Here is a 12,798-nt window from a genome sequence, read left to right as displayed (position 1 = left end):
GAAGCAAAATGATGCATTTTATTGGTATTTATTAACATAATATCAGTTAATACCAAACTGTCAGATTCAGTACCGTTTAATTTTTGGTTACTTTATCTCAGACATTTTTCAGCACAGAAAGTTCTGTTTTTGCAGTTTACTGACTGCTTGCTGCTTATCTGCAGCTCCACAGCTCCCAAAACGGGCCTGAATTATAATCTGGATTAACTAAACCGGGTTGAATGGATTTATATATAAAAAATAATTCAGTTTTACTGAAAGAAATGCAGTTTTAATCCGATTCAGTTCAAGTGAATTCAACCGGGAATGGGTTTTCAGCGGAGATGGAGGCAATTCTGCTTCCTCATACCGATTTATACCCAAATATAGTTTTTAAATAAAGCTCAATTGAATTCAATAGATTTTAAATACGTTCATTTTTCTGTGGGGTTGAAAATGAAATCGGTTTATTCAATTTAACCAAATCAAATTTACATTAAAAGGTTGCTGAACCGGTTATAACTGAATCAAAACGATGCATTTTATTGGTATTTATTGACATAATACCAGTTAATACCAAACTAAAAACACCTCAGGACGTTCAAAGTGAGTCTGAGTGAACAGTTCGGTTTAGTCCAGTTCATTTTAGTTTGCTCCAGTTCAGTCCTAAACTGTCAGATTCAGTACCGTTTAATTTTTGGTTACTTTATCTCAGACATTTTTCAGCACAGAAAGTTCTGTTTTTGCAGTATACTGACTGCTTGCTGCTTATCTGCAGCTCCACAGGTCCCAAAACGGGCCTGAATTATAATCTGGATTAACTGAATCGGGTTGAATGGGTTTATATATTAAAATAATTCAGTTTTACTGAAAGAAATGCAGTTTTAATCCGATTCAGTTCAAGTAAATTCAACTGGGAATGGATTCTCAGCTGAGATGGAGGCAATTCTGCTTCCTCATACAGATTTATACCCAAATATAGTTTTTAAATAAAGCTCAATTGTATTCAATAGATTTTAAATACGTTAATTTTTCTGTGGCCGGCGGTTTATTCAATTTAACCAAATCAAATTTACATTAAAAGGTTGCTGAACCGGTTATAACTGAATCAAAACGATGCATTTTATTGGTATTTATTAATGTAATACCAGTTAATACCAAACTAAAAACACCTCAGGACGTTCAAAGTGAGTCTGAGTGAACAGTTCGGTTTAGTCCAGTTTATTTCAGTTTTCCCCAGTTCAGTCCTAAACTGTCAGATTCAGTACCGTTTAATTTTTGGTTACTTTATCTCAGACATTTTTCAGCACAGAAGTCTCAAACCGCCTCATCAACGAATTACCAGCTCAGATTAAATTGAAATATGCGGTCCAGTTCAGTCCAATTAAATCTAAAAAAAGCAGTTTAACTTACTTTATTTGGACCAAGGTTCTGTAGATCACTTTGGAGCAAATGTCACACTGCAAAAACGGAACCTAAAATAACTAAAGTGTTCTTAAAATGAATGTATTTGTCCTTGATTTGAGCATGTAAATAAGATGGTTTGCCAATGGAACGAGATTTTAGCACTAATAATTGGAGCAACTCATCTCCATCATCTTATTTCAGGTGTCAAAATATCTCATTCCATTGGCAGATAATCATATTTACCCGCTCAAATTAAGGACAAATCCACTAATTTCAAGAAAATTTTACTTATTTTTATTTCTGTTATTGCAGTGTAGGTTATCAGCTTCACGTTGGACCAGGTTGGTTTGGACACCTTTGCACTGCAAAAACAAAACTAAAACTAAGTCAAATTTTCTTGAAATTAGTGTATTTGTCCTTGATTTAAGCACGTAAATAAGATGGTTTGCCAATGGAATGAGATTTTTGCGCTTAAAATAGGAACAACTCACCTCTATCATCTTATTTCAAGTGCAGTATATCTAATTATCTTATTTTAGGGGTCAAAATACTCACTCCATTGGCAGATAATCTTATTTACCTGCTCAAATCAAAGACAAATACACTAATTTCAAGAATATTTGACATCATTTTAGTTCCGTTTTTGCAGTGTGTTCCCTCGACAAATGAAAACTGCAGGTTTGTCGGCTGATCTGGAACATTTAATAACTGTAGCAGAATAAAGCTGCCCTGATGTTATGATTACTAACAGATTCAGACTTTCCTCTGGACGCCTCCTTCTGCATCCACCCGTCACGGTTCAGATCTGTCGACCGATGCGTCCAGATTAAATCAAAACTCAGGGAGACGAGGGGCGAGCGGGCGACCATTTTGAACGGCGGGCCGCCTGGAAGCGCTGGCGTCCCAATCACACGAACACAGGAAGAGACGGCGTCCTTCCCCCGTGCCAAAACAACGAGTCCCTGCTGGAAGCTGCTCCGAGCTCTGGGAATTAGAAATCCCACAATTAAACATATGGGCATTAAGATAATTGTCAGTTGTGCTGTGGAGTGTGTGTGTAGTTGACAGATGGACAGGATTCAGCAAACCACACACACACACTGAGAACACGTGAAAAACAAAAAAGATGCCCCGCATTTCCAGGACGAAAAATAAATTTTAATTTCTGACGTCTAAACTTGAGTCTGGACTAAAACCGACGCTGATGGACGCAAAAACTGCTAAAAGAGACGGAGAATGGAGGAGGATGGAGAATAGAGGTCAGGAACCTGTTTTATTAGAAGGAAAGAGGATGCCCCCTGCTGGCCAAATGAAGGACTGCAATGTCTGCAGAGGTGGAGTGAAAAAGAGGCAGAATAAACTTAAAATAAAGGACTAAACGCAGAATAAAATGTCATTGTTTTAGGACACGGAGGTTAAATATTATCACCTGGAATATTGGAGGAAAATTGCAGTTTATGAATAAGAATAATTCAGAATAATATCAAACTACTGATGTGAAAAAATTTGAGGCAACTACTCCCTAAATGCATATTTTCAGAGTTTTGCTTTATTTTAAAATCATTAAATAATACCACATTTTTCAGAATAAAGACAAAAACACCAAATATTAACATAAATATAAATGCTTTCAGCTTGAATTTACCCTGAATAAAGTAAAACTTAATTTAACCATAAACATACACAGATGGTTCTTGGTTCTATCTTTAGGTCTTTTTTACTACAACATATTTAATTTTGATTTATACTGGTTTTGTTATGTGGTGTTAAACCGCTGTGATTAATTTAAAACTGGAAGCCAATTCAACTGCTTATAAAACAATACAATGCAGTTTAATGCAGATTGTTTCTTTTCTCCAAATAAAGTCAAAATGAATCTGAATTTAATACATTCCAGTTTCAGTCCGGTTCAATATAGGTGAATACAATTGAGACAATTTAATGCAAAAAAATATATAAATATATCTAACATTGTAAAATAAAATGTTATTTAGGCAAATTCACATTATTTATGTAAGATTATTTGGATACAATCTAATCCATCCGATGCAACATAATGTTACAAATGCTATTAACTTTAAATAAATAGACAGTGATTTCAAGAATGGATTATAATCGGGCCTATTTTATAGTCTAAATAAATCCAATTAATTTGACACAAATGGAGTCAAATTTGAGATAATTATTATTGTAATTACATCCAGGGCATCTGAAATAAATACAGCTCAATTTAATCCAGATTACTAGAGTGTCTCCAGTGTAAATGAATCCTAAAATAATCCAGATTATTGCAAAATAAATACAGGCCAGATCATTTTGTGCAAATGGTTCAAATTCATAAAATTAGAATACATAGATTAATCAGAATATTATCAACTCATTAAAAAAACACATCTGATAATTTATAAAATCTGATTTAAGGCTTAAATCTTTATTTTCATAAAATTTAGTCCAAAGATAATTAAATTAATTTAAACCAGTTTCAGTATAAATCATTTCAAATATTCCAGCCACATGCCATCGAATTTAAGAAAAAAAAGTTATAACCATAGAGTTTTAATTCTATCCAATACATCCCAGTTCAGTCCGATTTTATTTAATTATTGAGGCATTTAATCCGATTTATTCGCAGTAATTGCAGCCTTCAGTCCAACTACATCCTGTTCATCTCAGATCCCTTTACAGCTCAGTTTTAATCCAGCAAATTACTAAAATTAAACTCAGAGGACATGCAGGTCGAGTCAAGTTGACGTTAAATTCAGTTTGAATCTAGTTTGTTTTTTTTGGTTCTGATTCATTTCTATGACATGCAGATAAATCCAATCTAATCCGAACGATTCAACGTGATTGAATCCGTGTTCAGGGCGGCTGTGAATACAACTCATTCCATTAAAACCAGATTAGGACCAATTCACAGAACATCCTCTTCTATTCATTCCTAATAGATTTTATACTCCAAATAAATCCAATTTAATCCAGGTGAGTAGAGAAGATAATTATTAACTAACTAAATCCGAGGTCCAGCTAAAGGCAGAATATATCCACAACCATCCAGATGTTCTCCAGTTTACTCCACAGGGATGAAGCGTAGATCCAGTTCAGATGAAAACGGTGCAGTTGTTGTTTTCTTGCACTGCAAAAAGAGAACTAAAAATAAGTAAAATTTTCTTGAAATGAATGTATTTGCCCTTGATTTGAGCATGTAAATAAGACTATTTGCCAATGGAATGAGTATTTTTACCCCTAAAATAAGATAATTAGATAAACTGCACTTGAAATAAGATGATTGAGATGAGTTGTTCCTATTTTAAGTACAAAAATCTTATTCCATTGGCAAATAGTCCTATTTACCTACTCAAATCAAGGAAAAAATACTTTCATTTCAAGAAAAAATTACTTATTTTTAGGTCTATTTTTGCAGTGTGTTAACCGTCTGATATTCTGTGTTCGGCTCTAACCGGTTTCCCCCACAGCGCCCCCTGCTGACGGAACCCCAGCAGTTCTGTAACGTGTCCTCTGTCCGTCCTCCAGGTGGGCTCCCACAGAGAAGACGGCGGCAGTTTGCGCGGCGGTCACTCCATGGCGGGCCAGGTGTCGGTGCCTCAGCTGCCCGTCCAGTCGGCCACCTCGCCGGACCTCAGCCAGCCCGACCCGTACCGAGGTAAGAGCCGTCGAATCCCTGCGTGGACCGAACGGGTTCTGACCGCGCGTGGCGAGGAGAACCGACATGTCGACAGGCAGAACATCTGGAACCATCACGGAGGATTTCATAGAAAACAGAATAAAGCTCGGAAAATGTCTGGAGAAGTTTCTAAGGCTGGCTAGGAGCGTACGGTCAGCAGGCCAGCATCAATCAGCGCTGTTCCTTCAAAATAAAATGCATTTTAACATAGATTAGAATTAGGGCTGGGCGATATGGATTAAAAAATAAATATCCGATTTTATCATACCAAATCCGATTAATCGATTTTTTTCCTCCTTTTTGTTTCACAAAAAGAATTTTTTTTAAAACCTTGCTTTTATGTCAAGCATTTCATCAGGGAGTAGACCTGAATTCAAAGTGCAACTAAAAACAAGCTGTGAAACATGCTTGTAAAACAAGATGGCAGCCGTGCCATTATAAACAATGAAAATATAACAAAACATTTGCTGCTAGTGGTATTACACATTGAGCTAAGAACAGGCTTCACTGCACTTGTGAACTTCAAACTAAGTAAAAAAAAAAAAAGTAAATGAAGTACCTCGTATTATGGTAAAAAAAAAGTTTCCACTTAACAATATTTTGACAATATATTTGCCTAAACTTATATTCAGCATCACATGCTGTTCTCTTCATGGAAACCCAATGAGTGTATTGATGAAATAAAAATCCAGATTTTCCAAAAATGAAATCTTAAAGAATTGTAAATTCGAATTAATCGATTAAATCGATTTATCGCCCAGCCCTAATTAGAATAGAATATAATTGATTAAACTAAATGTCTAGAGCAGGGATCACCAACCTTTTCCAAACTAAGAGCTACTTCATCGGTCCTGTGTCATACCAACAGCTGCAGCTTAACTTTTATGTAGTATAAATAAATATTTAATGCTAATCTATGTAAATACAAGTATGATAAAAAAGCTGAATAAAATAGCGTTTAGACGTTAATTTTAAATGCTAATCTTTATAACAGCCTTTAGCTCACCAGACGTTTAAGGCATCGGCCGTTTTTAATCAATTTATTTATAATCTGAACTTCACTTTAACTTTATTTATTTTTTTAGTAAATTATCCAACATTAAACACAGGAAACAGTAAAAAAAAACAAAAAAAAAACGATAAACAAACAAACCCACAATTTACCAAAAAAAAAAAAGGATTAGGCTGAAGCAAAGCTTATTATTGCCTACCCTGTTTTATACTTACAACCTTTACAACCTACCAGGTTCTCTACAGTACATATATAAATATTCAAATCTACATAACATAGGATTTTATCATTTTACATTTTAAAGCCCTTTTAAAATTCATCAAGAAAGGACATAACTTTAAATCGTCATTCAGTTCATTCCACAGTTTCACACCAATAACTGAAACACATCTAGACTTTATCTGGCTCTTCTCTTTTGCACATTCAAAATAAACCTCGCAAATTATATTTATTCTCTCTTAACTTAAATAATTTCTGAATACCAGAAGGAAGACTTTTGTTCACTGCTTTATACATTATTTCCAGTATTTTTATATAAACATTGTCTTTGAATTTTAATGTGTTGCTTTGAATGAAGAGTTTTGCGGTATCCCACCTTATTAATAAGCCATATACCTTTTTTTTTTGCAACTTAACTAACTTATTAATAATTGTTTTATTTGCATTTCCCCATACTTCTGAACAATAAGACAAATAAGGCATGACCAAACTAAAAACTAAACACCCACAAGCTTTTATTTTGAAGGTCCAACACCTTCTGGCTTACTGTCACTGCTTTATGCCATGCACCAAGAAGGTTCTGGGTTCAAATCCTGGGCTGGGGTCGTTCTGCAAGGGGTGTGCACATGTGGGTTCTCTCCGGGTTCTCTCCAGGTTCTCTCTGGGTACTCCAGCTTCCTCCCACAGTTCTCTGCCCGTTCATTGCCACGGGATTTTTGGGTGTTTTTATTTTTATATCTCAGTATTGAGCCACATTAATGTAAATGAAAGGGTAAATATAGTAAAAATGCTGCTTCCTGACACTTTGCTCTGCATTCTCTTATGTGGCAGCACCTAATTAATAAAAATCTAAAATAAACAAAGAAAGTGTTAAATAAAACCGAGGAGGAGTCTGAAGAAAGTTTTTTTTGTGAATAAATTTGAGGAGCACTTCGCTGCAGGAAGAGAGCATTTGAGCTCAGCGTGCAGCAAATTAGCCCCGAGCTCGCTTTTTATTTTATTTAGCTGAAAATGACTCTGCTGGCAGCAAAGTTCATCCAGCGGTGACCACAGCCAAGTGTGTAATGAGGTGAAGGGAGAAGAAAAGGCGCCGGCTCTGGCAGCAGAACCAGGAGCTGCTCGTTTATTCTGCGTCCGTTCATAGCTGTGTGCAGCCGAGCCGAGGTTGCGAGTTAAATTCCCGCCGGTGGCAGGATACAGATCGACGGTTTAACTGCGTCGCACCTTCACTCAGAACCTGCTTAAATAAAGGAGGAGGACCACAGGTTACGCTTCTGTTCGTATTACTGCTCATTATCAGGATTATTGTGCGTAACTTTCTGCACTTATTGAGGCTGAAACCGCTTAAAAATGTGTAAAAGCTCGTTACTATTATAACTGCAGTGGTTTTATTCTGCTTTGTTCTGCAATTTAAACAGCCTCTTGGCTTGCAAAATGTATTTTTTTATATAAATTTAAATGCATTTTGTCAATGTTCCGATTATAACGTGACCTTCAGGTGCATAATTGTGAAGTGTAAGGAAATAATTTGTGGTTTTTAACAATTTTTATTTTATTTATTTTTAAATTCCATCGGTTTTCAGCACCTTTTGCTCTGATAATCCTTAAATAAAATAAAATAATCCAGGGCTGCTGACAGCCAGCAGGTCAGGAAGAAAGCTTCAAACATCTCAGGCTCTGTTCAGCCCTCCATGCTGCACCGTGGCTGCACTGGAGGAGCTGCGGAGATCCAAGGCTCGGGTGGAGGAATCTTTCAACGGGCCTCCATGTAAAACATGGAGGTCAGCATCATGATGATGATGATTTTCATCCCCAGGAAGAGGGAAGCTGGTTGATGAGAAGACAGATGGAGCTGAATACCTTTAGAGATACTAGGGGTGGATTAGAGAGCAGATACATGGGTTAGAATGGCCTAGTCAAAGTCCAGACCTAAATCTAACATAGAATCTGAAGTTAGGGCTGAACGATACAGAAAAAAAACATATCGATAAAATGGAATTGATGGATATTGATAATATATATATTTTATATATATTTTAAGTGCAGCCTTGACTATTTTATGCTGTTGCTTAATGCTTAAACTCATTTATTCAACCAACTTTTTACCAAAACTGTAAGTCTTATAAAAAGATAAAAGAACATGTGATCTCTGAACTCTTTGAAGGGGGCGGAGCTTATCTGGGTCTGCGTTGTGATTGGTTGGGAGGTTGTAATATTAACCTACATGGTTAGATGAAAGATGGTTGATGGATAATGGATGGATGGATGATTGATGGATGGATGGATGGATGATTGATGGATGGATGATTGATGGATGGATGATTGATGGATAATGGATGGATGATTGATTGATGGATGGATGGATGATTGATGGATGGATGGATGATTGATTGATGGATGGATGGATGATTGATGGATGGATGGATGATTGATGGATGGATGATTAATGGGTGGATGGATGATTGATGGATAATGGATGGATGATTGATTGATTGATGGATGGATGATGGATGGATGATTGATGGATGGATGGATGGATGGATGATTGATGGATGGATGGATGATTGATGGATAATGGATGGATGATTGATTGATGGATGGATGGATGATTGATGGATGGATGGATGGATGATTGATGGATGGATGGATGGATGGATGGATGGATGATTGATTGATGGATGGATGGATGATTGATGGATGATTGATGGATGGATGGATGATGGGTGGATGGATGGAAAGATGATGGATGGATGGATGGATGGATGGATGGATGGATGGAGGAGCAGCAATCTCCTGGTGATAATTTCTCCACCAGAAGCATCCAGGCTGCACTCAGTTTTTCTGACGCTTGATCTTCAGTTTTCCCCCCCCCCCCCAGCTCTGTCCGGAGGCCTCCAGGGCCAGAGCACCTCCTCGGTCAGCTCAGAGATCAAGTCGGAGGACGAGGGAGACGAGAACCTGCTGCAGGACTCCAAGCCGCTGGACTCCAAGAAGGAGGACCTGGACAAGGAGCTCAAAGCAATTGAGAGGTCAAGATCTAGGTAACCCCGCCCCCCCCAGACGCTCGCTTCCATCAAAACCCTCAGCTGGACTGGGACGTCTTCCCAACGCACCCCCCACGCCGGACTGTCGGCCGCGGGTGCTTTGGGAACCAGCCTCTGAACTTTGATGAAGTGACCAAGTGTGATGAGGAGCAGCTGAATACTTCAGAGACGTTAGCCATCCGCCCGCCGCCCCCCCCCCCCCCCCCCCCTGCACCCCCGCTCGGCTCTGCACCAGGGCGGCAGCGTTAAAGAAGGGCGGAGGCTCCGGGCGGACGTGCAGCTTTGTCCCCCCCGTCTCTCCACGGTCTTCAGCCTGGCTTCAGCTGCTCCTCACACACCAGAGTAGAGCCCAAAGCTAATATTCCCAACGCGGCGCCGCCCGGCCGCGCCCAGGGTGGGACACCGGCGGCTGAGGCTCCGCCCCCTGAGGCTCCGCCCCCTCCCCACCCTGGGCGCGGTGGAGCGGCCGTCACGCCTCCTCAGATAAACCGGATGGTTGTCGCGGTTCCTTTGCCGACCCGGAGGACACAATCTGAAACATTCGGATCCTGAACCCAGAGTTTGTACCCGATGGTGGCGGCCATCTTTGACACCATGATGATGATGATGATGATGATGATGATGATGTTTTAAATTGTGATGCATATTTTTTTCCAGGGTTTGGGAAAAAAAATGAATTAATTTATTTGGGGATATGATTTTTTTTTTATCATTTTCTGCTTTAATTAATTAAAGGCGTCTTTCTTAAGATTACCCAGAATCCCTTTTAAATGTATAACATATATAGGGGTTAATTTATAACATAAAACAGTTTATAACAACTAGAACGTTTCAACATTGCCACATTTTTTAAACTATATAATATTAACAACAATATAAACTTGACTCTTATTTTCAACCAGTTACGAGCATCGTATAGCAAAAATATCAATTCATTAATATTAAACATAAACTGCAGTTAAATACATTTTTGTACTTTTTAAGGAGCTTATTAATATTATTAATCAGACTACTGACGGCAGGTACAGACCAAACAGCAGGGGGCGCTGTTGTCAAATTTAGCAGGCCTGGAGTTTCTAAAGGAAAGGCTGTTCTTGCATTAACTCCGTTTACATACCTCATTATTTGAGAATCTAAAAAAAAACTACCATATTTTCTGGACTATAAGGCGCACTTATGTGTTTACTGATTGATTTTATGTGGTACAATGCACTCATAAATCTGGTAAAATGTGTAAATACGACTTTGGTTAGCAAAAAAGCCGCTCTGGTCAATGGATATTAGGAGCATTACGGTACACTGCAGGACCCCTGAGCTGTCCACCAGACTGCCTGACTGTAATGTCTAAACTAGAAGTGCATTCATGTAAGGCAGCCTGGAGTACGTGCTAGCAACAATAAACCTAGTGAGTTAATTCAATATAAAAGTTTATTTTGGCCTTATGTTAGAAACAGGGCAGTGTAGTCCAGCTACTCTGTCCTCCTGATAGAGATGATAGAGAGCTGTGGACGTGGAGGAGTGATATTACACACTTGGAGGAATATTTAATGTGTCTTATGGTCTGAAATATGCATTAATCGCTGTAATGGCCGATAAGTGATATTTATTTAAAAGCCAAATCAGGGCGTTACGTTTCCCCTGTTGACTGTGACCAGGTTTAAACCGCCGGTTCTGATCCCGGTTGGTCCAGCAAGGCTCTGTGTGCAGGTTGCAATGACCTGATGTGGCGACCCCCTGAGCAAGGCAGCGGCTGATAGAAATAAGCTTTTTATGCTGTTGCTTAGCAACATATTTTTAGATAAAGACACACAAACACTGAATTAAAACTCAATCCTTTATTCAACTAACTTTTTACCAAAACTACAAGTTTTTAAAAAAGTAATAAGATTGCGTGCTCTCTGACCTCAAAAAGGGGGCGGAGCTTGGTTCTTGGGTCTGCGTTGTGATTGGCTGGGAGGATGTAATGATGTAATATTAACCTACATGGATAGAATGCAAAAGGAAGGAAAACTGTTATTCTATTTAACTTTTATTGACCCTTTTTTTTTTCTATCATCGGTATTTATCGTTACTGAATTATCGTCCAACTGTGTGTTGAACTGTTTCTCAGTTAGACTCCATGTTAGTCTTTGAAAAATAAGACTTAGACAACTTTATTTGTCATTTTGTATGCACAGAGTGCGTACAGAACGAAATGTCGTTGCGTGCAGCTTGTAAAAAATTGCAGAAGAGTTGAGTTTACAGTATGAGGTGCAGCCTCCTCCTCCCAAACCTGGTTGACATTCCAGCTCATAACCCTCTGTGTTTTATAATTCAACTGACCTGTTTTGTCTTGAAATCTCCCCCCCCCCTCCATCTTCTTCTCCCTCGTTTATCACCTCAGCAACAACGACGACGAGGACTTGAGCCCGGAGCAGAAGATGGAGAGGGAGCGCGAGCGGAGGATGGCCAACAACGCTCGGGAGCGGCTGCGCGTCCGCGACATCAACGAGGCGTTCAAGGAGCTGGGCAGGATGGTGCAGCTGCACCTGAAGAGCGACAAGCCGCAGACCAAGCTGCTGATCCTGCACCAGGCCGTCGCCGTCATCCTCAGCCTGGAGCAGCAAGTCCGAGGTCAGCCGCTCCGCCCGCTTCTCACAACCTTTTATCCAGCAGCAGTCCTGCAGCTTTTGGATGTGTCCCAAGTCCAAATGTCCAATCAAATGGCTGAGGGGGCATTTAAACCAGGGGTGTCAAACTCATTTTGGTTTAGGGGCCGCATTCAGCTTAATCTGATCTGAAGAGGGCCACACGAGTAAACTCATTGCAAGATTAAATACAACTAATAAATGTGAACTTGTTGTTGATTTTTAGATTAAATGAATTTCACTTTTACACAATATATTATGAATAACCTCAGCGTTTTTAAGAAAAGTATGTGCAATTTCAACAATACTTTTACTCAGTTAAACATTTACTTGTGCATTATGCATAAGAACTGATCACAGTGATTGGACAATGTTGAAAAACATTTATTCACATTTTTTGGAACTTAAAAACACTGTCCTACATGACAAAATACATCAAACAGATAAAAATTAAGAAATTATTTAAATTTTTCCACACCTGAAGCTTAATCTGCTAATTAAAACACAGCGCCCCTCGTGGACAATATAGGAACTGCAGATTTTCAATTAAACAAAGTACATGTTTTTTTCAATAATTGTTTTATCATTCTCTTCCTTTTATTTCCTCTTTCTTTCACCTTTTCTTTCTTCTTGTTCTTCCTTTCCTCTCCTACTTTCCCATTGTAGTGTCCATATCATTTGAGATATTCCCCTCATGAATCATAATAAAACTATTCACATTCATAAATCAAGCGGAGCACTATGGCAAAAGCAGTACTGCTCCACTTGTGAAAGTCAAATCTGATGAGCTCTTTTTGGCATTAAGACAAAAATTCTTATTGTCACATT

General features: G+C 38.6%; 1 protein-coding gene across 9 annotated transcripts in view; it reads left to right on the top strand.

Moving 5' to 3' along the window:
• The window catches only part of LOC105938970 (transcription factor 4), a 302,561-nt gene that overhangs the window by 286,680 nt on the left and 3,083 nt on the right, over positions 1-12,798 (top strand). For 6 of the 9 annotated variants that reach the window (XM_036139974.1, XM_036139972.1, XM_036139975.1 and 3 more), the window contains 3 exons: positions 4,918-5,047; positions 9,178-9,340; positions 11,727-11,956. In XM_036139974.1, the coding sequence (XP_035995867.1) occupies positions 4,918-5,047; positions 9,178-9,340; positions 11,727-11,956 (523 nt within the window). The remainder of the gene's footprint in view (positions 1-4,917; positions 5,048-9,177; positions 9,341-11,726; positions 11,957-12,798) is intronic. The other 3 variants (XM_036139973.1, XM_036139976.1, XM_036139980.1) reach the window with 1 other exon arrangement.

The sequence above is a fragment of the Fundulus heteroclitus genome, chromosome 8 (genome assembly GCF_011125445.2).
Source record: "Fundulus heteroclitus isolate FHET01 chromosome 8, MU-UCD_Fhet_4.1, whole genome shotgun sequence".
Classification (NCBI taxonomy): Eukaryota; Metazoa; Chordata; class Actinopteri; order Cyprinodontiformes; family Fundulidae; genus Fundulus; species Fundulus heteroclitus.
Note: the sequence above shows the minus strand (reverse complement) of the source record. Positions and strands in the feature narration are given on the sequence as shown.